Source organism: Bos indicus, chromosome 16, assembly GCF_029378745.1.
Source record: "Bos indicus isolate NIAB-ARS_2022 breed Sahiwal x Tharparkar chromosome 16, NIAB-ARS_B.indTharparkar_mat_pri_1.0, whole genome shotgun sequence".
NCBI classification, from domain to species: Eukaryota; Metazoa; Chordata; class Mammalia; order Artiodactyla; family Bovidae; genus Bos; species Bos indicus.
Window position 1 is genome coordinate 619309 of NC_091775.1, and position 27995 is coordinate 647303.

The 27995-nt window shown below is 37.3% G+C and overlaps 1 protein-coding gene and 2 pseudogenes across 1 annotated transcript; all 3 read right to left on the minus strand.

The window, feature by feature from the left end:
• Positions 1 to 15: 15 nt before the first annotated feature.
• LOC139176512 (olfactory receptor 5W2-like) lies at positions 16 to 955 on the minus strand (annotated as a pseudogene).
• A 3064-nt stretch (positions 956 to 4019) lies between these two features.
• Positions 4020 to 5020, minus strand: LOC109563630 (olfactory receptor-like protein OLF2). Its single transcript, XM_070768836.1, has one exon. It carries the CDS (start codon positions 4995 to 4997, stop codon positions 4020 to 4022), a length of 978 nt encoding a protein of 325 aa, XP_070624937.1. The 5' UTR covers positions 4998 to 5020.
• A 9468-nt stretch (positions 5021 to 14488) lies between these two features.
• Positions 14489 to 15435, minus strand: LOC139176513 (olfactory receptor 8U9-like; annotated as a pseudogene).
• Positions 15436 to 27995: the final 12560 nt, after the last annotated feature.

The window sequence follows — 27995 nt, forward strand, 5'->3', positions numbered from 1 at the left end:
GTTGAAAACACTATATCACTCAGAACACAATTTAGTACTGATTACTTTTTTAATGGCAACTTTCACATCCTTATTCCTTAAGCTGTAGATGAGTGGGTTTAACATGGGGATGACAACTGTGTAGAAGGCAGAGGTTATTTTGTCTGTGTCCATGGAGTAACTTGAGCTGGGTCTGAAATGCATGAACAGGAGCGTGCCATGAAATATAGCCACAGCAGTTAAATGGGAGGCACATGTAGAGAAAGCTTTGCGTCTCCCCTCGGCTGAATTCATCCTAAGGATGGTTGCTATGATGTAGCTGTAGGAGAGGAGGACAGTGATAATGCTGGTCCCCACAACACAATTACTGGATATGAACAGCATTATCTCATTGATGGATGTATCTGAGGAGGAGAGGGCTAGCAAGGCCGGGAAGTCACAGAAAAAGTGATTGATGACATTAGAACTGCAAAATGATAGTCGAAATGTACAACAGGTGTGGATTGCTGAATCTACCAAACCTTCCACGTAGACAACAGATATTAGCTGGGTACAGAGTCTTCTGGACATGGAAACTCTATAAAGAAGTGGATTTCAAGTGGCTACATAATGGTCATAAGCCATGACAGCCAACAATGAGACTTTCTACATCTGCAAAGGCCCCCCAGAAATACATCTGCATAGCACACAAGTCAAATGGAATCCTTTTATGCTCAGATAGGAAATCAGCCAGCATCTTGGGAGAGACAGCAGAGGAGTAGCAGACATCACAGGAGGAAAGATTGCTCAGGAAATGATACATGGGTGTGTGCAGTCTTGGGTCCACCTTGATCAGCAGGGTCATCCCGACACTGGCAACCACAGTTACCCCATAAACCAGCATGAAGAGCACAAAGAGCCCCTGCTGCACGTGCTTTCTGTCTGAAAGTCCTAGGAATGTGAAGTTAGCAGCCACACTGCAGTTCTCAGCAGTCATCACTCAGATCTGTTGGGAAATTCTTGGTTGTGAAAGAGGAAATGGAAATGGAGGGTAAATATGTCAATTTACTATCGTTATAGTTAACCCCCTGGTCCTTTTGTAGATGTAAGTAATCAAGAAAAGAGACAAACCTTCCTAGGACTGCATGAGGCCAACAGACTCTGAGAAATATTCTCCAATTTTGTTTAAATGAAAAAAAAATTGACAACAATACATTTGCAAAGCACTATATAGTTTTGCAGTGCCCTTTCATCGAACTAAATCAGACTGTTTTCAATCCAACTTGTGTAGTATTTATGACCATGTTTGTGGCTTTCTTGATGGCTGAGATGGTAAAGAATTAACCTGCAATGCAGGATACCTGGGTTTGATACCTGGGTCAGGAAGATACCCTGGAAAAGGGAACGGCTATCCACTCCAGTATTCTTGCCTGGAGAATTCCATAAACAGAAGATCCTGGTGGGCTCTACAGTCCATGGGGTCGCAGAGTCAGGCACAACTGAGTGACTAACACTTTGCTACTTCTGTCTAACACTAACAAAATGATATACTCTGGGTGAAGCAAGGGTCTGATAATTGGGTGGTTCACATAACTTGTCTTTTGACAAGATTGCTGTGTTTTTTGGTTTGTTTTGTTTTTCAATGATGTAGAAATGTTGTTATACCCTGTGTTAGAGAAGAGTAGTAAATAAGAAGCACAAGTGATGAATATATTGCTTTCTTATTCCCCCTGTGGAGAGGGCAGAACTATAGCCAGTTCTGAATATAAGAAGTCCTCACTTCCCCATTAACCTCTCAAGTCCCTCCAACCTCATCATAGGAGGGATAGATGGTTCATGTTTCAGGACCCGCTGGGACAGAGAGGTTGGTGATTTTTGGATAAGAGGGTGGAAGGGGCTCTATGAACTTAATGCTGAGATGCACATAGAGTAACATGCCAGTGCTGACCATTCTTCTGCTTGGAAGTTGCAGTTATACCAGGGAGATGATGAAGAGCATTTGAGATCCAGTTGCAGAGATGCTGGTAGCAAGGGTCATAGAGGCAAGGAAGAAGGCCTGGTTTGCTGCATGAGTCCTTTCTGCCCTAACCTACTCTCTTCCACACTTTGTATTCTGCCATAACGGTTTCATAAGACACATAACATAAATACTCTCATGGTCACACTTCTGTAACCTCAGAGACATTCACATCTGAGCTGTGGCCCCACTCCAATTCTCTAAACATTTTAACATTGTTTGAATGTTTTATTTGAGCCAGATTTCTCTTCAGTATCTCTGAGTTCTGCCTTTCTTTGGTTTAAGAATTACTTGTCTTTGGAAGGACAATGGAATTCTATGTCCCCCTGTTATATTTTACCCAAACCAATTATGTGATACATAATGTCATCAGTTAGTCAGTTGAGTCACTCAGTTGGGTCTGACTCTTTGTGACCTCATGGACTGCAGCACACCAGCCTTCCCTGTCCATCACCAACTCCCAGAGCTTGCTCAAACTCATGTCCATTGAGTCAGAGATGACATCCAACCATCTCATCCTCTGTCATTCCCTTCTCCTCCACTTGTCCTCTTATGTTCTAGGAGAATTTAAAACACAGGAATTGAATGCAGATGAGGGATACAGAAGAGCATTGGAACAGTGGTCTAGTGATCACTGTGCAGAGTTTCAACCCTAGAACTTAACTTGTATATCTGCTTAGAAAGACATAATTAAGAAAAAATACTTTCCTTTAAAACTTAAAGCATTTATAGAAATCTAATATGTATGTTACACATAATGCATAGTATAACTGATAAATATTTAAAATATTAAAAAACATCTGACCATTTCCATAATGTATGTTTGCTCCTTTTATATTCCCTATTTATATGTATTTAAAATAAACAACTACAACTAACTACAATAAAAATGTGTGTACTATTTCATACGTTCCTTTGTTTATATAAAATACCTTCTTTCAAAAAAGCATTAAAACATAAGGAAATCTCAAATATAAATCAAAGGAACAGCAAAGATATCAGTGCCTGTCCCAGAACTCCTGGCTTGTTCGTTGCACGCAGTTCTGTCTGCAGGAGGATTCAGCATTGCCTCCTGCCTGACCCGGATTATATAATCATCCCTGTGTCTGGTCCCTGGGTGGTGAACCCCTAGTCTCTCAGGAATAAGTAACAGATATGATGTAATTTATCATCTGATAATTCATACAAGTAAGCTGATTGCACATGGAATATAGACTTTTAGAATAGTTTGCCTTTGGTCCCCCTGTACCTTAATGCCCAATATTATACTTATTCAGAAACAGTGAATGCCTCTGATCTGCAAGCATTCCTAATTTCCAGTTCACCAATCCTTATGTAGCCACTTTGTTATCATTCAATACATTAGAAAACAAATGCATGCCCATTCACCCTCACACACTTACACAGACACACAAACACAAACACTCTCCATTAAACACATTCATGAAACAAAGATTTTGTAAAAACATCAAAAATCTCAACATATTTACATTCCATAGGGACAACTAGCTGTTTTCTACACTATTTGGCTTTTAGTTTTTAAATAAAAATGATATTAGGATTATGTGTGTATACAGGGAAGCCTGATGTGCTTAAATTCATGGAATCACAAACAGTTGGACACAATGACTGACCAACAACAAGGCTTTTTATATTATATCATAATTACAGTCTGTTAGAAATAATTTTAATAATTATTTAATTGACATTAGTCACTTCCATTATATGGCAAGATTCATTAGTATAAAAGCAGATGGAGTTGTGATGAAATAAAGCCCACATAGAGTGCAACAGCAACTTAGAAAACACTAATTTTCAGAAAATTTAAAAAAAAATTTAACACATATAAAGACTTAAGAAACACAAATTTGACAAATGAAGACTCTGAAAATTTTCCACAAATAAGGAATATTAAACAGAAGTTTAAGATATAAAATGAAACCTGTGGCATTTAGGAAATCATACATATTGCTAGGATTGGAAGATAGTATAAATACAAATGGAATCATACAACATTAGTCAAACCAATTTTGATTTTCATAAATCATTGTGTAACATTGGGAGGAAAATGTATACGAGCAAATTTTCGATGGAACCGTTTTTTATTTTCACATTTCATGAGAGCCTGTTTCACATCTTTGTTCCATAGGCTGTAAATCAGAGGATTTAGCATGGGAATCACAAGGATATAAAACAAGGAGGTCATTTTGTCTTCATCTAGAGAGTAGGAAGCACTTGGCCTGAAATACATGAAGAGCAGAGTTCCCTGAAAAATTGCCACAGCAGTTAGGTGGGAGGTGCAGGTAGAGAAAGCCTTGAACCTCCCCTCAGCAGAGTGGATCTTTATCACTGCTAGGATGATGTAACAGTAAGACACAAAAAGACCTGAGAGGGTGTTCAGTTCAGTGAAGCCAAAAATGATAAATATCACTAACTCATTGACCTGTGTATCTGAGAAAGATAGCAAGAGGAGAGGAGGGACGTCACATAAGAAATGGTTAATTTCGTTTGACCCACAGAAACATAAGTGGAAGGTTAATATTGTATTTATCGAAGCATCCATAATTCCCACCATATAAACCCCCGCCATCAGCAGGGAGCACACCTTGCCAGACATCTTGACTGTATAAAGCAAGGGGTTGCTAATAGCCATGTACCGATCGTAGACCATGACTGCCAACAGTAGACACTCAGAATCTGCAAAGGTACAGAAGATCAGGAATTGTAGAGCACAGCCATAGCAGGGGATGGATTTGTTCTTGATGAGGAAGCTTGCCAGCATCCTAGGTCCAATGGCTGTGGAATAGCAGAAGTCACTGAAGGAGAGATAGCTGAGGAAAAAGTACATGGGTGTGTGCAGCTGGGGCTCTGTTCTAACTAAAACGATCATCCCGAGATTTGCAACAAGAACAATGAGATAAACAACCAGAAACGTGGTAAATAGAGTCACTTTGATTATAGGGCTACTACTAATTCCCAAGAGAAGGAATTCTTTCAAGGAAGTGCAATTTTCCCCATCCATTCTTCTTTATTCTTCTTGTAAAAATGCTCCAGAAATGACTGAGACAATGACAGATCAATGTTTTCACTCTTTTTGAGACAAAATATTACCTGTAAATCAGATAAAATTAATTCCAGTACATTTTATTCTGAGAAAATAGCCCATACAAATTTCCCCACTATTTGATTTTAAAAGGTTAAGTGTAGGATAGGAGTTTTGAGAAAGTCTGACTCTAAATTTGGATGTCATCTATGATGTATGTGACTAGTTGGAACATTCACTGCTTTATCTCAGCAATCAGTTCTTTACTGAAAGCTCATTGCATGTCAAACATAATATGAAAGTAACACCTTAATTAAAGACAAGGTTGGAGTATTCAACCTTATATTTTACAGATACCTATCCAACTAAGAATACAAGTGATTGCACTTCTTGAGTACTTAAGAATCGTAATGTGTTTATTTGTTTGTTTGCTTGTTCAATCGCTAAGACATGTCTGGCTCTTTCAACTCAGTGTTGAAGCCTACCAGGCTCCTCTGTCCATGGGATTTACCAGGTAAGGACACTGGAGTGGGTTGCCATTTCCTTCTTCAGGGTGTCTTCCTGAATCAGGGATCAAACCCCCATCTCCTGAACTGCAGGTGGATTCCTTACCACTGACCCACCTGGGGAGCCTAGTTTGCTTATTATTATGTATTAAATAATGACAGAATGAACTTATCTCTGCAGAATGAACAATATGGTTACTGTCTCTGCTCTACTTTTTAATGTAGATATTGAGCATTAGATATATTTTAGTAAAATTGTCTCTAGAAATATTTTACTGCTTTGCCACATTATTATTACTCATGTGCAGGAGCAGTCTGGTGCCAAAAGACATGTCTCTTGACCAGATAAAGAAAAATTCTGGAAACAAGCAGAAACAAGAAACTTTAGCTAATGCATTTTCAACCCTTTAGATTTTAACCTGGCTTGTTCATTAAAAATAGATGGGACAAAAGTAACAAACATATATTTGATATAAGCTTCTATTTGTGTGTATGTTTATATGTATGTGCACGTGTGTGCTTGTATGTGCATGCACTCTGTTGATATATGAGAATTGGAGTATGAATGATGAACTGATTTTGCTTTAGACTTGAGTAAATATGGTATGTGGTTTTTATGGAATTGAATTTGCACAATTTATTAATAGTATTAGTATTGTAACAAGTCATTATGCACAGTGGCAAAGAATTTGCCTGCAATGCAGGAGACACGGCTTCAATCTGGAGCTCAGGAAGGTGCCCTGGAGAAGGAAATAGCAACCTACTCTAGTATTCTTGCTGGGAAAATCCCATGGACAGAGGAGACTATTGGGCTATGGTCCTTGCAGTCACAAAGAGTCAGACATGACTGAGTAATTGAGCACACACAACATGAACAATATGATACTTTTTACTGTTAAAATATTCAAAAAAAATCTTAAATCTTAGTTATACCTTTTCATACTGCTTAAAAAGATCAATATAGTTTTGGCCACAGCAATCAGAGCAGAAAAAGAAATAAAAGGAATCCAAACTGGAAAAGAAGAAGTAAAACTCTCACTATTTGCAGATGACATGATCCTCTACATAGAAAACCCTAAAGACTCCACTAGAAAATTACTAGAACTAATCAATGACTATAGTAAAATTGCAGGATATAAAATCAACACATAGAAATCCCTTGCATTCCTATACACTAATAATGAGAAAACAGAAAGAGAAATTAAGGAAACAATTCCATTCACCATTGCAATGGAAAGAATAAAATACTTAGGAATACATCTACCTAAAGAAACTAAAGACCTAGACATAGAAAACTATAAAACACTGGTGAAAAAAATCAAAGAGGACACTAATAGATGGAGAAATATACCATGTTCATGGATTGGAAGAATCAATATAGTGAAAATCAGTATACTACCCAAAGCAATTTATAGATTCAATGCAATCCCTATCAAGCTGCCAACAGTATTCTTCACAGAGCTAGAACAAATAATTTCACAATTTGTATGGAAATACAAAAAACCTCGAATAGCCAAAGCGATCTTGAGAAAGAAGAATGGAACTGGAGGAATCAACCTACCTGACTTCAGGCTCTACTACAAAGCCACAGTTATCAAGACAGTATGGTACTGGCACAAAGACAGAAATATTGATCAATGGAACAAAATAGAAAGCCCAGAGATAAATCCACGCACATATGGACACCTTATCTTTGACAAAGGAGGCAAGAATATACAATGGATTAAAGACAATCTCTTTAACAAGTGGTGCTGGGAAATCTGGTCAACCACTTGTAAAAGAATGAAACTAGAACACTTTCTAACACCATACACAAAAATAAACTCAAAATGAATTAAAGATCTAAACGTAAGACCAGAAACTATAAAACTCCTAGAGGAGAACATAGGCAAAACACTCTCTGACATACATCACAGCAGGATCCTCTATGACCCACCTCCCAGAATATTGGAAATAAAAGCAAAAATAAACAAATGGGACCTAATTAACCTTAAAAGCTTCTGCATATCAAAGGAAACTATTAGCAAGGTGAAAAGACAGCCTTCAGAATGGGAGAAAATAATAGCAAATGAAGCAACTGACAATCAACTAATCTCAGAAATATACAAGCAACTCCTACAGCTCAACTCCAGAAAAATAAATGACCCAATCAAAAAATGGGTCAAAGAACTAAATAGACATTTCTCCAAAGAAGACATACAGAGGGCTAACAAACACATGAAAAGATGCTCAACATCACTCATTATCAGAGAAATGCAAATCAAAACCATATGAGGTACCATTTCACACCAGTCAGAATGGCTGCGATCCAAAAGTCTACAAATAATAAATGCTGGAGAGGGTGTGGAGAAAAGGGAACCCTCTTACACTGTTGGTGGGAATGCAAACTAGTACAGCCACTATGGAGAACAGTGTGGAGATTCCTTTAAAAACTGGAAATAGAACTGCCTTATGAACCAGCAATCCCACTGCTGGGCATACACACTGAGGAAACCAGAAGGGAAAGAGACACATGTACCCCAATGTTCATCACAGCACTGTTTATAATAGCCAGGACATGGAAGCAACCTAGATGTCCATCAGCAGATGAATGGATAAGAAAGCTGTGGTACATATACACAATGGAGTATTACTCAGCCATTAAAAAGAAAACATTTGAATCAGTTCTAATGGGGTGGATGAAGTAAGCCAGAAGGAAAAACACCAATACAGTATACTAACGCATATATATGGAATTTAGAAAGATGGTAACAATAACCCTGTGTACGAGACACTGATGTATAGAACAGTCTCATGGACTCTATGGGAGAGGGAGAGGGTGGGAAGATTTGGGAGAATGGCATTGAAACATGTAAAATATCATGTATGAAATGAGATGCCAGTCCAGGTTCGATGCACGATACTGGATGCTTGGGGCTGGTGCACTGGGACAACCCAGAGGGATGGTATGGGGAGGGAGGAGGGAGGAGGGTTCAGGATGGGGAACACATGTATACCTGTGACGGATTCATTTTGATATTTGGCAAAACTAATACAATTATGTAAAGTTTAAAAATAAAATAAAATTTTTTAAAAAATTAAAAAAAAAAATCCAGCTTTTCCCCTTAATTTTGTTTAAGATATACATATGTAAAATTGTTTGCTAATCAAAATAAATCTGATTTGTCTTGCTTTAATAAGAAATACAGTGGAGGACAGACGTACACCCATGGCTGACTCATATCAATGTATGGCAAAACCACCACAATATTATAATTAGCCTCCAATTAAACAAATTATTTTAAAAAATACAATGTTTTTTCCATTAGATTACAGGTTATTAACCAAAGGAAATAACTAAATAAAGTGTTCATTTACAAGTCTCCAAATATTTGATTCCTTAGTTTTTGAAATTTAAGGCTCTTATTCTTCATTCTTCAAATTTGGCAACTCAGAAACCTACCTACGATGAGCAAGTTCTGCTGAGCTTGCCTCTGGCAGGTGAACAATATAGACAGATCACACTTAATTTTTACTTAGTGACAGTTGGGAGTTAAATCTCTAAGGCATTTGCCCTCACTCTTCTGTGTTATGCAAGCATGTGATTAATTAGATATCTAGTTTTGTATTTTCCCCCATGAATGCTGCAACAACTTTAGAAAAGGCTGAACTTTAATTCTTCACACTTGAAGAAAATTGATCATATCAGGAAGGTTAAATGATTTTTCAGTATGATTTATTGTGACCCCGAGTCTACATCATCTTCCTCCAGTCAAATCAGACATATAATGAAACTGAAATGGACTCTCCACTTAATTATTTTATCTGTTATTTCCCTTGAAATTAATAGATTTATTAAATATAGTGACTATTTATTTGTTTGTTTGTTTACCCTTAATTATTTTTAATGTTTCTTTACTGCTGAAACAATCTCCTTCACCTTCCTACTTTGGAATATAACAGTTTTTCAATGATATGTTACTAACCAATACCTTTTTTTCCTCATTAACTGTCTGTGATTTCATTTCTGAAGTCACATGTTATCCAACAAGATTTCAGTTATTTGTATAATTTCACACATACAAAATCATTTATTTTTTTTCCCTCTAAATGGATTCTGCAGGAACAAAAAAAGTGAATTTTTAGATCCAGTTCTAAACTAATTTGATTCATCAGGACAGCATTGAAATCCTCAGTTACTTAGTTTCTTTGATGATCTTACACCAGAGGTTTATCTTCAGTTTATAATTATGATGGTATTAAAGAGTTATCATATTTCATCTTATAGTTTCCACTATGTTTAGCGAAGCAAAACCAAAATATTTTTATAAATAAAAATGTTGATGAAGTGATGTGCATTTAAGTTCCCTTAATCATTTTATTAATCTCTACATCAAAGGGTGATACAACAATAGCTGTTCAGAAACATATATAGTACTCAATATATAGCTGAAGGTAGGGCAGATTTCTGTATATGACTTTTATTCTGCAGCTTTATTGAATTTATTGATGGGTCCTAATAGTTTTATTTGTTGCCAATGTTTTTAGGATTTTCTAGATACTATATCATGAATCTTCAAGTAATGGTGTGTGTGTGTGTGTGCGCGCGCGTGCACACGCGTGTGCACTCAGTCGTGTCTGACTCTTTGTGACCCCATGGACTGTAGCCTGGCAAGTTCCTCTGTCCATGGGATTCTCCAGGCAAGAACACTGGAGTGGGCTGCCATTTCCTTCTCCAGGTCAGGTAATGATAGTTTTATTAAAACTGTCTCCTTTTCCATTTTGATTTCTTTTATTTTTTACCTTGTCTTCTTGCTGAAACTGGGATTTTCAGCACTATACTGAATAAAATTGATGAAAATGAGCATCCTTGTCTTGCTCCTGATCTTAGATAAAATGCTGTCAGCTTTTCATTGTTGAGTTTGATGCTGATTATAGGTTTGTCATATATATCCTTTATTGTTTTTTGAGCTATGCTCTCTTTATATCAACTTCAACATCATATGTTGAATTTTGTCATTAGCTTTATTTTCATCTATTAAGATGAACATATGAGATTATTTTTTTAACTTGTTAATGTGATGTATCACACTGATTAATTTGAAAATTGAATCATCCTCATGATGACTGCTTTGAAATTTTATCATAGTTGCTTATCACCAGTTAGGTTAGTTATTCTTCTGAGGTTTTATTTTGTCCTTTTGTTTGGAATTTATTTCTCTGCTTCCTCACTTTACATGAAGTGAGGTGAAGTGAAAGTCACTCAATCATGTCTGACTCTTTGCAACCCGATGGATACACAGTCCATGGGATTCTCTAAGCCAGAATACTGGAGTGGGTAGCCATTCCCTTCTCCAGAGGAGCTTCCCAACTCAGGGATTGAACCCAGGTCTCTCACTTTGCAGGTGGATTCTTTACCAGCTGAGCCACCAGGGAAGCCCAAGAATACTGGAGCGGATAGCCTATCCCTTCTCCAGGGGATCTTTCTGATCCAGGAGTTGAACCAGGGTCTCCTGAATTGCAGGCAGCTTCTTTACCAGCTGAGCTATGTATATGTACTAGGTAAGTCAGTTATGTTTCCTATCTTTCCACCACATAGGGTTCCTGTATGTGAGCTGTGTGAGCCTTTGTGTTGTGATGGAGCCAGCTACTGTGGAAGTACTCCTAGGTGAATTGCCCTCTGGCCAGTTTGGCTAAAATGTTCTGCCTGATACAGTGGCTCCTGGCCCATTGTTGTACAGGCTTAGGTCCTGAGGTGACTGGCTACAGGCATGGAGGGGCTAGGACTGTTCCAGGCCTGCTAGTGGACAGGACTGGGGTCCCTGTGGCTGGTCAGAGGCTTGGAGAGGTTGGGGTTCATTTCAGCCCATTGCTGGGAGAGTTCTGGTCCCTGAGCATCTAGCTGCAGCACCTGGGGCTTCTGGGTCTGATGGCAACTATCTAGTGGATGAGTAAGCACTTTGCACTAACAGAGCAGAGTGAGGACTAGGCAATGCTGGTTGTCATAAGAGTGTCCTAGTGCCCAAATGAGATCTCAGAAGTGGCTGCTGCCAGCATCTGTGTTTCCACAGGAGTTCCACTTGGCTGCTGCTTCTACAAAAGGCTCTCCAAGATCAGCAAATGGATCTGATCTGGGCTCCCTTAAAATTAAGGCCTTTACACTCACACTCAGAATGCATGAGATCATGTGCAGACCCTTTAAGAATTGAGTCTGTTTCCTACAGCCATCCAGCTCTCTCATAGGCACGCCTTTCCAGCTTTCAAAGCCAGACCTTCTGGGCTTGTTTTGCAGTGGAGGGGCCCTGGGCGAGGCAGTCCAATGGGAGCTCAGCCCCTTCACTCCCTTGGGGAGAGACTCTGCAGTTGTCTCCATCCCTCCATTTGTGAGCTGCCCGCCTGGGGTGTGGGTCTGACCATGCCATGTCTCCGTCCCTCCTCCCCATTTCACAGTGGTCCTTCTCTGTATCTTTAGGTGTGGAAATCTTTTCTTCCAGTCTTCAGGTATTATCATAAATAGTTGCTCTGTTAATAAATATCAACAGTGTTTTTATATCATCATATAATTTTATATGAAATATGTCAATACCCACCTCCACTAACACACTATCATTGTGAATCCTCTGGTTATTAAACATCAATACCAGTGATGTCTTTCACTTTAATTTTAGCTACTGTGTAGTTTTTTTCTCATGACTAATACATTTGATTACCCATTTTAAAAAGGCAGAATGAAATAATGGTTTAATGGGTCCAGCTTGATGGCATTAGGACTCCTGAAACACATGCTGTCTTATGATTGCCACTTTCATCCAAGGTCTATTGTAATGAATATGCTTAAAGAGAAAAAACACGCACACCAAAAGAATTGGCTATTGTCTTGATAGGTTCATACCAATGTAGCTACAGAATGTGGTAGCAGGAATAGACAAGAAAGATTATTCTGTCTAAGCCCATCTTTTAGCAGAGTAGACACTATATCCCAAAGAGAAAAAATGATTTGTTGTAGGTCACTTTGCTAGCGAGCTGAAATATAAATTCAGACCCAATTCCGTTATGGTTTTTTCAGTTCATAGAATGCTGAAGAAGATGACTTCAAACTAGGTTAAATTTGCTGCCTCTTAAGATCAAGCCACACACTTATTGATGTAGTGAGTATTAATACACCCAGAAGAAGTATCACACATACACAGGCACAGATATGCACACTATATTTTCATACTTTAAAAATGTCAATCAGACAGAACATTGAGTGTTTACTGCCTGATAATTTTCTTAAGATTAAACACAAATAGAACCAGAAAATCCTATTAAAGCAGTCTTTAAAGAAAAGAGTTAAAAATACAATGGTAAAGAGATTAAGAGATGTCTCTTTATCTTATACATATATGTGAAATATAGTCATTGAATCTAATTTTATGAAACAGAAAGGTTTAATTTTTATAGACATGAATATGTTTAGTATGTTTTTATTAAAGTAAATTGAATGTGGAAGGAGTTGGACTGTAATTAATTTCCTGATATGTGAAATATTCTATGAACAGCAAATATATTATCTGGAATATAAAATAAAATATCTTAGAGTAATATATACTTTTGTGTTAAAACTCAATTCAATCAGTAATTGAAAGCAAATAACCTGCTGATAATTATGTTTTAATGTGTTGCTTTATTCTTATGATATATTAAAGTACATAATATTCAGCACTTTTTATGCCTAATGAGATATATAGAATTAGAAAAGAAATTAAATTGAAAACCTTGTATAACTCATTATCCCATCCTCTTGGAATCAGAAAAGAGTGATTCCATGTTCATTTTTGGTGATGTAAAATAAAATGAGTGGTCATGACAACCTGATATAATGTTAAGTGTTTCATAAATGGATTAACTGCTAATTTATTACTGTGAGAACAACCTGAAGTACTTAATTTAGTGTTACAAAGTGAGGATTACTTAGTATCCATCTACTTGGCAATCACCACTATTTAAATTGTTAACGATACAGTTCCTGTTTACTTCATGAATACAGAGAGAGAATATAAGTACTTACAAATAGAGTACTAATGCAAATACTACTTTTTTCCCCATTGAACACAAATTTTTTAATAACCATTCCTTTACAACTGCAACTATATTAACCAGGTTTTTTCCCCTAATTTTAAGAAGAATAATGCTATGAGCACATGAAAAGAGATGGAGTCTTCTTTTCTAGTGAACTTTAGAGAAGGTCCTGGTACATTGCCCCCAACTCCCATTCATGTAGTTACTATAAAGTTGTTCCCACTGATGTAATCAGGGCAGAATGACAAAGAATAGAAGATTGAGAAATTCTCTACATCCAATGACCCCTGCCTCTGATATATATTTAATCTATGCCAAAAGATAAAAGCATAAGTGAATTTTGTCTAAAATAGATATTCTGGAATAACCTATTAAAAATAGATTTTTTTTTAATTTCAAAAATTGGCAAAACTCATTTTTACATCAATGAAACTTTGAGTTAAGGTAGGAGGTTTTTCTTTTCTTTCTTTCTTTCTTTATTTTTATTAGTTAAGTACTACTAAGTATCATGATGGAACATGTGTTACTATTACACAAGAAAGGCAAAAACAAACCTTTTAACCCACTAACTCTCACTTTTGAGGGAGAAAGTTTATTAATCCCATTGTTTTTAAAAAATTATTGGAATATTTGGACCACAAATTGAGTTGGTGTGGGAAGAAGGATTGCTCTGCCCATGATATCTCTCTGAAGCATACACATGAACAGAGAAGAGATATAATATATCTTTTCTAAAAAACAGCAAAGTGAATCCATTACTATTCTTCCTTAGTTTAGAGAGACAATGAAGACAAATAATTTCTGACCCCCACATTCATTTTAGATATAAAGATAAGCGATGGAAAATATCTAAAAGTTGTATTGGTGAGACTACCAGACTCAGTCAAAGTACCTGAACATTAGCTATCAAAATCTTTAAATAAATCATTTTGGGTAAAAATGTAATTTAGTGACAATTGCTCTTTTCAGTGCAGTTTTCACATCCTTGTTTCTTAAACTGTAGATCAGTGGATTTAACACTGGGATGAAAACAGTGTGGAAGACAGAGGCGGTTTTGTCTGTGTCCATAGAGTAACTGGAGCTGGGTCTGAGATACATGAGCAGGAGCATGCCAAGAAATATAGCCACAGTGGTTAACTGGGAGGCGCATGTAGAGAAGGCTTTGCATCTCCCCTTGGCTGAGTTCATTCTAAGGATGGTTGTTATGATGTAGCTGCAGGAGACGAAGACAATGATGATACTGCAACCCAGAACACAGCTGCTATAAGGGAACATCACAATCTCACTGATGGTTGTATCTGAGGAAAACAGGACTAATAAGGGTGGGAAGTTACAGAAAAAAATGATTGATGACATTGGAATTGCAGAATGACAACTGAATTGTGCAACAGGTAAAAAACTGCTGGATAGATCAAAGGTTCTAAGTACACAAAAACTACAAGCTGGGTACAGAATCTCCTGGACATGACAACTGCATAAAGAAGTGGATTACAAATGGCTACATAGTGATCATAAGCCATGATAGTCAACATGAGACATTCCACATCTGCAAAGGTCCCAAAACAATACATCTGAACAGCACACAAATTAAATGAAATCTTCTTTAGCTCAGACGAGAAATCAGCCAGCATACTGGGATAGACAGTGGAGGAGCAGCAAACATCACAGGAGCACACACTGCTCAGGAAATAAGACATGGATGTGTGGAGCCTAGGGTCCACCTTGAGCAGCAGGACCATCCCTACACTGGCAACCACAGCTATGCTGAAAACCAGCAGTAAGAGAATGAAGAGCGCCTGCTGCACATCCCATCTGCCAGAAAGTCCTAGCAGTACGAACTCTGGAAACAGAGTTCAGTTCTCTGCAGCCATCACTCACATCTGGGAATCCCTGGTTATGAAAGAGGAGATGGAAGTGGAGGATGTTATCATCTTACTACCTTAGTATTTTAGTTGCTGGTCCTTTCTGTATTTCAGTAATTAAGAAAAGAGATAATGCTAGGACTATGTGAGACAAACTGACTCCCTGAAAATTTATCTATTTTAGTATAAATCAATAATAATAATAATGATATCACTTACATAGCACTGTACTATTTGTGGCATTCTTTCATCTAAATTATTTCCATGTCAGCCTTATTAGTGTGTATGACAATTTTTGCTACTTTTACTTATATTAAGAAATTGATGTCCTCAGATTTGAGGCAGTAATTCTTAAATTAATTTGTCCAGATAACCCACATATTCTGAGATTGTTGCTCTTTTCAGTATTGCAGAAATATTGTTTTATCCTGAAATAGAGAAGAATAGTTAATGAGCGGTGTAAATAATGGATGTGTCCCTTTTGTTATTTCTCATCATGCACAACTATGGAACAGGCAGAGCTATTCCATTTTCCTGGATATAACATGCTCTTGTGTCCCCATAGGTCTTTTTTTTTTTCCTGTATCCAGTGTACATTCTTACTGTTGTTGTCATTTAGTTGCTAAGTCATGTCTGACTCTTTTGTGATCCCATGGACCAGGCTTCCCTGTCCATGGGATTTTCCAGGTAAGAATACTGAAGTGGGTTGCCATTTCCTTCTCAGGGGATCTTCCCTATCCAGGCATTGAACCTCAGTCTCCTGCATTGGCAGGCAGATCCTTTACCACTGAACCACTGGGGAAGTCCAGTATCCACTAACAAGTATCAGTTAACCAGAGCAGGGAGGGAACTGAAGAAGGTGGAGGTGTCTCCATAAGTTACATGCTGGACAGCACTCCCCTAACACTGAGCTATTGCTCAGGGGACATTATGAAGAATGTTTGGGACTTAACGTAGAGCTCCTGGTAAGACAGGTGACTCTGAGGCAGAAAAGGCAGTATGGTTTCCTGCATGAGTCGTTTGGCCGTAATTAACTAGAATCTACATAATCTACTCACCAATAGATCAGATATGTAAGATGTTTGGTAAAATTTCTCCTATGTCCCTCAGTCCCACATATGCAGAAATATTTACATATTAATGATGTCTCCATCCCAATCCCCCGGAAACTGTAATATTGGTTTATTGTTTTCTTTGATCCCTATTCTTCAGTATTTCTGAAATCTGCCTCTCTCTGGTTTAAAGGAGTTGATGTTTCTTGAATTCCCTGCCCCAGTCTTACATTCTACACAATAAATTATGTTATATACAATGTCACAAATATTCTCCTCTGTTCTTTTAGAATATTCAAAGAGTAGAGTTGCATGTGTATGCACTGTTGATATAAGAAAATTGGGATGTGGTCTGACTTTTATTCTTTCTAGGCTTAAGTATTCGGAGAAGGCAATGGCAACCCACTCCAGTCTGGGAAATCGCATGGACAGAGGAACCTGGTAGGCTGCAGTCCATGGGGTCGCTAAGAGTCAGATACAACTGAGCGACTTCACTTTCACTTTTCACTTTCATGCATTGGAGAAGGAAATGACAACCCACTCCAGTGTTCTTGCCTGGAGAATCTCAGGGACAGGGGAGCTTAGTGGGCTGCTATCTATGGGGTCACACAGAGCCAGACACGACTAAAGTGACTTAGCAGCAGCAGCAGACTTAAGTATTCTGGTGGATTTCCCAGGTGGTTCAGAGGTAAAGAATCTTGGGTGGGAAAGATCTCTTGGAGAAGGAAATGGCAACCCACTCCAGTATTTTTGCCAGGAAAATTCCATGGACAGAGGAGCCTTGTGGGCTACAACCCATGGGGTGGCAAAGAGTTGGACATGACTTAGAGACTAAATAACAATAAAGAATTATAGCATTTGGATATCATAAATATTGTGTTATGGACTTGGATTTATACATATTGGTAGTTGTAATATGTTATCTCTACTATTATTTTAAAAAGACAAGAGCAAGTTTACCTGTACAATGATATTATTTGCAACAGTGAAAAATGGTTTGCATATCGACCTTGATTCAGTTCAGTTCAGTCAGTTCAGTCACTCAGACGTGTCCAACTCTTTGCAATCCCATGAACTGCAGCACACCAGGTCTCCCTATCCATCACCAACTCCTGGAGTCCACTCAAACCCATGTCCATCGAGTCAGTGATGCCATCCAACCATCTCATCCTCTGTCATCCCCTTCTCCTCCTGTCCTCAATCTTTCCCAGCATCAGGGTCTTTTCCAATGAGTCAGCTCTTCACATCAGGTGGCCAAGGTATTGGAGTTTCAGCTTCAACATCAGTCTTTCCAATGAACACTCGGGACTGATCTCTTTAGGATGGACTTGTTGGAACTCCTTGCAGTCCAAGGGACTCTCAAGAGTCTTGTCCAACACCACAGTTCAAAAGCATCAATTCTTCGGTGCTCAGCTTTCTTTATAGTCTAGCTATCACATCCATACATGACTACTGGAAAAACCATAGCTTTGAGTAGATGGAACTTTGTTGGCAAAGTAATGTCTCTGCTTTTGAATATGTTGTCTAGGTTGGTCATAACTTTCCTTCCAAGGAATAAGCGTCTTTTAATTTCATGGCTGCAATCACCATCTGCAGTGATTTTGGAGCCCAGAAAAAAAAAAAAAACACTTGATTAAAATAGAAAAAAACTAAAATATTTAATATTCTTCTACAAATTATAAATGAGGTTTGTCAAAATCACACAGGTTTAACAAGTATCTTTGTTAAGTTATTACATTACAGTGTTTATATAACTGAGCAAGCAAGTATAAAATGACTCATTTGAAAATTTTCAGTACTTCTTCACTTTTCTACAAAAGCAAGTCTCTCTGCCACTTTCTGTATTCTTTAAATTTATCCATTTAGAAACCTACCTGCAATGAACAAGTCTTCAGTCTTTTCACTCTGGTACATGTACCATAGGCAGGTTGCTTTTTATTTCTGTCTGGCGACTGTTGGGACTTAAGTCTCTAAAGCTTCAGCTTTTATATTTTTATGTTATAAGAACATGGTTAATTAGAGCTCTAGTTCTGTATTTTCCCTTGTGGATGCACAACAGCTTTAGCAAGGGTTGAGCTTTTAACACTTCCTTCTTTCCACAAAATTGATCACTGTCAGAAATTTATCAGAATTTGTTTTAGTACTATGCTTTATGGATACAAAAAAATCTACATTCTTCTCCCATGAAAAGAGATACTTAATGAAATTAAAATAGATTTTTTCACTAACAATTTTCATCTCTTTCTCATTGCTGATCTAGTTTCTTCCATTTTTAAAGATTCCCTTCATTTCTCATTTATAGATATGACAATCTTACATATTGCTTTATTCATTAGTCATGGTCTGAGACCTTTTCCTCAAGGACATGTCAGTCACCCTTATTTCAATAATTTTGTGTGTGTGTGTGTGTATGGCTTCAGAATAATTTTCCTTTCTTCTAAGTTATGACTAGCCTAATAGTTAAATGAACATAAGACAGAGTAATGGGAGAAAAACAAATTTACTTTTCTACATATGGAAGTCCCCTAAAAAATGATGAGATTCAAAGTGACCAAAGCAGAAAGCTTTTATTCATTTTAGGCAAGAAAGTGGTAATTTGTGAGGGGTTGATGAGACAAAGGTGTTTAGGCTTAGGACAGTAATTAGTAAGCATCTGGTCCCACCACTTCATGACAAATAGATGGGGCAAAAATGGAAACAGTGGCAGAGTTTATTTTCTTGGGCTCCAAAATCAGTGTGGACAGTGACTAAAGTATGAAATTAAAATATGCTTGCTTCTTGGAAGAAAAGCTATGACAAATCTAGAAAGTGAAAGAAAAGTGAAGTCACTCAGTCATGTCTGACTCTGTGTGACCCCATGGACTGTAGCCAACCAGGCTCCTCTGTCCATGGGATTTTCCAGGCAAGAGTACTAGAGTGGGTTGCCATTTCCTTCTTCAGGGGATCTTCCCAACCCAGGAATCAAACCCAGGTTTCCCTCACAGTAGACAGACGCTCTAGACAGCATGTTAAAAAGCAGAGACTTCACTTTGTCGAAAAGGTCTGTACAGTCAAAGCTGTAGTTTTTCCAGGAGCCGCATATGGATGTGACAGTTGGACTAAAAAGAAGGTTGAGTACCAAACTGATGCTTTAGAAATGTGGTGCTGAAGAAGACTCTTTTTTTTTTTTTTTAACTTTACAATATTGTATTGGTTTTGCCATATACCAAAATGAATCCGCCACAGGTTTACATGTGTTCCCCATCCTGAACCCTCCTCCCTCCTCCCTCCCCATGCCATCCCTCTGGGTCGTCCCAGTGCACCAGCCCCAAGCATCCAGTATCGTGCATCGAACCTGGACTGGCAACTCGTTTCATATATGATATTATACATATTTCAATGCCATTCTCCCAAATCACCCACCCTCTTCCTCTCCCACAGAGTCCAAAAGACTGTTCTATACATCAGTGTCTCTTTTGCTGTCTCGTATACAGGGTTATTGTTACCATCTTTCTAAATTCCTTATGTATGCGTTAGTATACTGTATTGGTGTTTTTCTTTCTGGCTTACTTCACTCTGTATAATAGGCTCCAGTTTCATCCATCTCATTAGAACTGATTCAAATGTATTCTTTTTAATGGCTGAGTAATACTCCATTGTGTATATGTACCACCGCTTTCTTATCCATTCATCTGCTGATGGACATCTAGGTTGTTTCCATGTCCTGGCTATTATAAACAGTGCTGCGATGAACACTGGGGTACACGTGTCTCTTTCCCTTCTGGTTTCCTCAGGGTGTATGCCCAGCAGTGGGATTGCTGGTTCATAAGGCAGTTCTATTTCCAGTTTTTTAAGGACTCTCCACACTGTTCTCCATAGTGGCTGTACTAGTTTGCATTCCCACCAACAGTGTAAGAGGGTTCCCTTTTCTCCACACCCTCTCCAGCATTTATTATTTGTAGACTTTTGGATGGCAGCCATTCTTACTGGCGTGAAATGGTACCTCATAGTGGTTTTGATTTGCATTTCTCTGATAATGAGTGATGTTGAGCATCTTTTCATGTGTTTGTTAGCCATCTGTATGTCTTCTTTGGAGACTCTTGAGAGTTCCTTGTATAGCAAAGAGATTAAACCAGTCAATCCTAAAGGAAATCAACCTTGAATATTCACTGGAAGGACTGATGTCAAAGCTGAAGCTCCAATACTTTGCCCACCTGATATGAAGAGTCAACTCACTGTAAAAAAGCCTCATGCTGGGAAAGACTGAGGGCAGAAGGGGATGACAGAAGATGAGATGGTTGGATGGCATCACCGACTCTATGGACATGAGTTTGAACAAACTCAGGGAGACGATGAAGGACGGGGTTGCCTGGCATGCTTCAGTCCATGGGGTCGCAAGGAATTGGACAGGACTGAGAGACTGAACAACAGCAGCAAGCAATCAATAAAAAAGTAACAAGGTTTGGTCACGCAGCCTTCTTGGCCCATAAATTCCCTGTTTCTTGTGACATAATTGCCTTCTACCCTCTGGTACAGAGAGGGGAACTTTCACATGAGAGATTTATTTCCTGCTTTCAGGGCTACAAAGGAGAATCAGAGTGTCCTTTTCCCACTGCTCTTTCTTAAGTAACTTTAATTCAAAGTATTAATATGCCAAAGCAGCATATTTGGGGGTGATATAGTCTGCTCTCCTTCAATGGCATAATATCTATCACACATAGTTCACTCTTTATTTAATTTCCTATTCTGTTTATATACAAATAAATCTCATTTTATCATGCTTCATTTTATTGTTTTGTGGTTAGCTGTATTTTTATTTATTTTTTTTTAACAAGATGAAGGTTTGTGGTCACTCTGCATCAACCAAGTCTGTCAGCACACGTTTTCCAACAGAATTTATTCACCTCATATCTCCATGTCACATGTTGATAATTCTCACAGTTTTTGAACTGTCTCATCATTAATCTATTTGTTCTGTTGATCTGTGATCAGTGATTTTTGATGTTACTATTACAGCTCATTGAAAACTCAGATGATGATTAGCATTTCTTCTTTTTTTCAAAGTGATCAAGTACTTTTAAATTATGGTATTTGCTTTTTTAAGACATAAGGCAACTGAACATTTAATAGACTATGATATTATGTGAATGTTCCTTTAACATACACTGGGAAACCAAGCATTTCTTTTGACTCTCTTTACTGTGATATTCACTTTATTGTGGTAGGCTGGAACTCAACCCACAGTATCTCCAAGGTCTGTCTGTAGGTGTACATTCCTACAATCCATAAGAAGATTTCCATAAGTAATTGCTCCATGAATGTGTGTTTTTAAATATTTTCCTGTTGCTATGCTGGTGAATGTTCTTTATCTCTGGTGATATAAGGCTTGTAGATGTTCAACAACAACTAAGAATAAACAGCATTTGAAAGTTTTTTCTACTAATACAGTTCATATGAACAAAGATAATATTTTATTAAAAACATGTGTTGGGATACTTCTATCAAAAAAAATCTAATGTCCATTTGTTTCTAAAATATCCTTTGTGTGTTACTCATAGGAACAGAGAGAATGATGGTTACCAGGAGATGGGGGTGGGGGATTGTACACAATTGCATTGTAAGAGAAATTAGTTCTTTATCTCATGTACAGCATTGGGATTAAAGCTACAATACTGTATTATATATTTTAAAGTTACTAGGATACTAGATCATATCAACAAAAATAAACAATAATTATATGACTGATGCAGGTGTTAGCTAAAGGTATAATGGTAATCCTGTTCTAATTCATAGATTACTAAATAAATACTGTACTACACAATTTCATGAAGCAAAGGAAATAGCTAAAATATTGTCCCTGAAGTTGTGCAGCATAGCAGCCTTAGGGGATATGCTCTTTATTTTTTGTGTTCAGAGTGATAATTTATAATATATGAATCATTTCAGGATGCTGACAAGCATAAATTCTATGTATTCATTAAATCCTTCTCCTGAATGTAACATAAAGTCTTCTTACTGTGAGTTTTGCTTACCACAATTTATTTCTTTACCACAGAAAAGATAAATGCAAAATTTTTGTGTATGGGAAGTAATTTATGAAGAGAAATACAAGCCAGTATATGTTTACAAATGCTCCAGGGAATATTTTCCTCTGAAATCTCACTGAGAACTAGATAGAGACCTAGTTTTATTTTTAGGGTCCTATAAACCTAGAACCCACTGTAGACTAAAATCATTAAAATAAAATATTCTTGATATGTGATAAAGAATACCTGAATGATATATTAATTGTTACCTTATTGGAATTATTAGAGTGATGATGTCTATATAAATATACTTAATTTACATTACAGGAGATATTGCTGAGGCCAAGTGCAAGCAAAGTAATTATAATAATTTGCTACATACTAAACTGAATGTGTTTGTGTCACTCAAGAGCTTTACTACCATTATCTAGTTACATATTTGAAGGTTGGAGTTTGTCCTTGTTCACTTCATTATGATTCCTTTGCAAAATCACTTTTTCCATAAGACACTTCTCTATTTCCCGGGATAAAAAATCTCTTAGGATCTCACTCCGTTGAAATAGGATTTAAATTTAGCTTCCTAAACATGGCCATCTCTGCAGACCATTTAGTATAACTTCCTGCCATTATGAGGGAATGAGCTGCTGTGGCTATATTATTATTAAAAATTGGATAATTAGCTTAACAAATGGTTTTACATTTAATTGAAGTTGACTTTCTTACATTACAGAAGAAAATCATGTAGTTAAAATTTAATACATCAGAGACAAGCAATTGAGAAAGAAATATCTACATGATTCCCTTGTGCCACTATGCATCTATTTGTAATACTCTATAGGCAACAGTTTATTTATTAATATAAACACTTGCCTTTAGAAAATAATTGTGTGCCACTGAGTCATGGGCCAATGTGTGTAAGTTCAGTGTACCAACAGGGGTACCAAGGAGTACAAGATTCATTAAATCTCTTTGTTGCTGGGAAGAGTATTAGAAGTACACATGGGTTAAAAAGGGGGTTAAATAAGACATTTTTGCATTACTAAATAATCTATGAAGGTTGCACTATTTATTTCACAAAAATATACTACACTACTATGTATATCTTATGGACTCTATGGGAGAGGGAGAGGGTGGGGAGATTTGGGAGAATAGCATTGAAACGTATAATATCATGTATGAAATGAGTCACCAGTCCAGGTTCGATGCACGGTACTGGATGCTTGGGGCTGGTGCACTGGGACGACCCAGAGGGAGGGGAGGAAAGGGAGGAGGGTGGAGGGTTCAGGATGGGGAACGTGGGTGTACCTGTGGCAGATTCATTTCGATATTTGGCAAAACTAATACAATATTGTAAAGTTTAAAAATAAAATAAGTATTTTATTCTTTTCGTTGCAATGGTGAATGGAATTGTTTCCTTAATTTCTCTTTCTGTTTTCTCATTATTAGTGTATAGGAATGCAAGGGATTTCTGTGTGTTGATTTTATATCCTGCAACTTTACTATAATCATTGATTAGTTCTAGTAATTTTCTGGTGGAGTCTTTAGGGTTTTCTATGTAGAGGATCATGTCATCTGCAAATAGTGAGAGTTTTACTTCTTCTTTTCCAATTTGGATTCCTTTTATTTCTTTTTCTGCTCTGATTGCTGTGGCCAAAACTTCCAAAACTATGTTGAATAGTAATGGTGAAAGTGGGCACCCTTGTCTTGTTCCTGACTTTAGAGGAAATGCTTTCAATTTTTCACCATTGAGGATAATGTTTGCTGTGGGTTTGCCATATATAGCTTTTATTATGTTGAGGTATGTTCCTTCTATTCCTGCTTTCTGGAGAGTTTTTATCATAAATGGGTGTTGAATTTTGTCAAAGGCTTTCTCTGCATCTATTGAGATAATCATATGGTTTTTGTTTTTCAATTTGTTAATGTGGTGTATTACATTGATTGATTTGCGGATATTGAAGAATCCTTGCATCCCTGGGATAAAGCCCACTTGGTCATGGTGTATGATCTTTTTAATATGTTGTTGGATTCTGATTGCTAGGATTTTGTTTAGGATTTTTGCATCTATATTCATCAGTGATATTGGCCTGTAGTTTTCTTTTTTTTGTGTGGGATCTTTGTCAGGTTTTGGTATTAGGGTGATGGTGGCCTCATAGAATGAGTTTGGAAGTTTACCTTCCTCTGCAATTTTCTGGAAGAGTTTGAGCAGGATAGGTGTTAGCTCTTCTCTAAATTTTTGGTAGAATTCTTAGGAATATATCTACCTAAAGAAACTAAAGACCTATATATAGAAAACTATAAAACACTGGTGAAAGAAATCAAAGAGGACACTAATAGATGGAGAAATATACCATGTTCATGGATTGGAAGAATCAATATAGTGAAAATGAGTATACTATCCAAAGCAATTTATAGATTCAATGCAATCCCTATCAAGCTACCAACAGTATTCTTCACAGAACTAGAACAAATAATTTCACAATTTGTATGGAAATACAAAAAACCTCGAATAGCCAAAGTGATCTTGAGAAAGAAGAATGGAACTGGAGGAATCAACCTACCTGACTTCAGGCTTTACTACAAAGCCACAGTCATCAAGAGAGTATGGTACTGGCACAAAGACAGAAATATAGATCAATGGAACAAAATAGAAAGCCCAGAGATAAATCCACGCACATATGGACACCTTATCTTTGACAAAGGAGGCAAGAATATACAATGGATTAAAGACAATCTCTTTAACAAGTGGTGCTGGGAAATCTGGTCAACCACTTGTAAAAGAATGAAACTAGAACACTTTCTAACACCATATACAAAAATAAACTCAAAATGGATTAAAGATCTCAACGTAAGACCAGAAACTATAAAACTCCTAGAGGAGAACATAGGCAAAACACTCTGACATACATCACAGCAGGATCCTCTATGACCCACCTCCCAGAATATTGGAAATAAAAGCAAAAATAAACAAATGGGACCTAATTAACCTTAAAAGCTTCTGCACATCAAAGGAAACTATTAGCAAGGTGAAAAGACAGCCTTCAGAATGGGAGAAAATAATAGCAAATGAAGCAACCGACAAACAACTAATCTCAAAAATATACAAGCAACTCCTACAGCTCAACTCCAGAAAAATAAATGACCCAATCAAAAAATGGGTCAAAGAACTAAATAGACATTTCTCCAAAGAAGACATACAGAGGGCTAACAAACACATGAAAAGATGCTCAACATCACTCATTGTCAGAGAAATGCAAATCAAAACCACTATGAGATACCATTTCACACCAGTCAGAATGGCTGCAATCCAAAAGTCTACAAATAATAAATGCTGGAGAGGGTGTGGAGAAAAGGGAACCCTCTTACACTGTTGGTGGGAATGCAAACTAGTACAGCCACTATGGAGAACAGTGTGGAGATTCCTTAAAAAACTGGAAATAGAACTGCCTTATGACCCAGCAATCCCACTGCTGGGCATACACCCTGAGGAAACCAGAAGGGAAAGAGACACGTGTACCCCAATGTTCATCGCAGCACTGTTTATAATAGCCAGGACATGGAAGCAACCTAGATGTCCATCAGCAGATGAATGGATAAGAAAGCGGTGGTACATATACACAATGGAGTATTACTCAGCCATTAAAAAGAATACATTTGAATCAGTTCTAATGAGGTGGATGAAACTGGAGCCTATTATACAGAGTGAAGTAAGCCAGAAAGAAAAACACCAATACAGTACACTAACGCATATATATGGAATTTAGAAAGATGGTAACGATAACCCTGTATACGAGACAGCAAAAGAGACACTGATGTATAGAACAGGCTTATGGACTCTGTGGGAGAGGGAGAGGGTGGGAAGAAGAAAAAAAAAAAAAAGAAATATAACTGTCACCCACCAGGCTAAAAGGTCTGCTATTTCAATCTCAGGCATCTTCAGGCTTACCTTATTATTTTAAGGCATGCTACAGAGTGTATTTAGAGCATTTCTTAAGCTTTTCTTGCTTCCAGGTACAAGAGTTCAATCCCTCTTGGGCTGTCTCATAGTCTCCTACACCACTGAGGAATCCAGTCCAGGGAACGAGGGTAGGTGGTGGGGGGAAGTGGGGAGTGAGCATTGTGTAGATATATCCCAGTATCATCTGACTGATCATTTTGCATCAATTAAAATTAACTTAGCCGAGTGACAACACTAATAAAATTGCTAAAATGAAAAAAATAAAATAAAATAAAATTTAAAAAAAAAAGAATTTCTAGGGATAAAAATTTATAATAATTCCGAAGTTTCTGGTAATGGCAAACAGACTTTACTTTTGGAAAATGTTTTTGATGTGCCATGAACAAATCAGTTCAGTCACTCAGTCGTGTCCAACTCTTTGCAATCCCATGGACTACAGCATGCCAGGCTTCCTAGTCCATCACCAATTCCTGGAGCTTGCTTAAACTTATGCTATATAGAGAACACTTAAATAATAACTATATAGATAAACATTTTTCCAAAATGTTACCTGTATAGCTAGGTAAGTAAGACCAAGAAGTAACAATTTCTACAATTAACAAAGCCTTCTATAAACTCCCTCCTAAATGGCTAATCTCTTACCTCCAAAGAGTAGATACTTTCTTGACTTTTACTGTAACAGATCAGCTTTGTATTTTTTTGAACCAGACATAATTAGATGTCTATAGCATGCACTATTTTGTTCAATTACATGCAATCCATCCCTGCTGTTGCATGCAGTTTCAGTACATTCATTGTCATTGAAATATCTTAATTCTTTGTGCATATGCATCATTTATCTACTTTAATGTTGATGAACAATCATATTTGCCACCAATTGGTAAGTGAGTATACTATGAAAAGCATATGAATTAAATATATAGAAAGTGAAGAAAATGGTTAGAATTGGAATTATATCATGCAAGACAAAATATTTTGAGGCTAGCTTTCCCTTTCTATGGAAAATCAAGCCAGAAATCTCTTACAGGTCCTTAGCTCAAGCCCCTATTTGAATCACAAATTCTGTGGGGTGTTCACATTAAATGACTATTTATCCTCCACATTCTATTTAGGGCCAGGGACCTCACACATTGTACAAGCCAATCAATTTAAGACACCCTTTTTTGAGATTAAAATTCTTCATTTAATATGCAACATTTTATTTTCTTCAGTTCACTCATTAGCCTTAGATTTGCTCTTAAGAGCTAAATGCAGATGAAATCTGATTTTAGACACATTAGCATTTTTTATAGGAGAGTAATGTGCTAATTGTATAATCTTTATACTTCTGAGATTGACACCCATCTTTGTGTCAGGCTTCATTCTGAATCAGTCTCACTTCTGCCATGCTGCTGTTCAATATAGTATCTAGAAGGTAGATAAACATTTCAGGAGAAGGAAATGCCAACTCCTCCAGTACTCTTGCCTGGAAAATCTCATGGACAGAGGAGACTGGTAGGCTACAGTCCATGGGGTAGCAAAAAGTCAGACACAACTGAGTGACTTCACTTTCACATT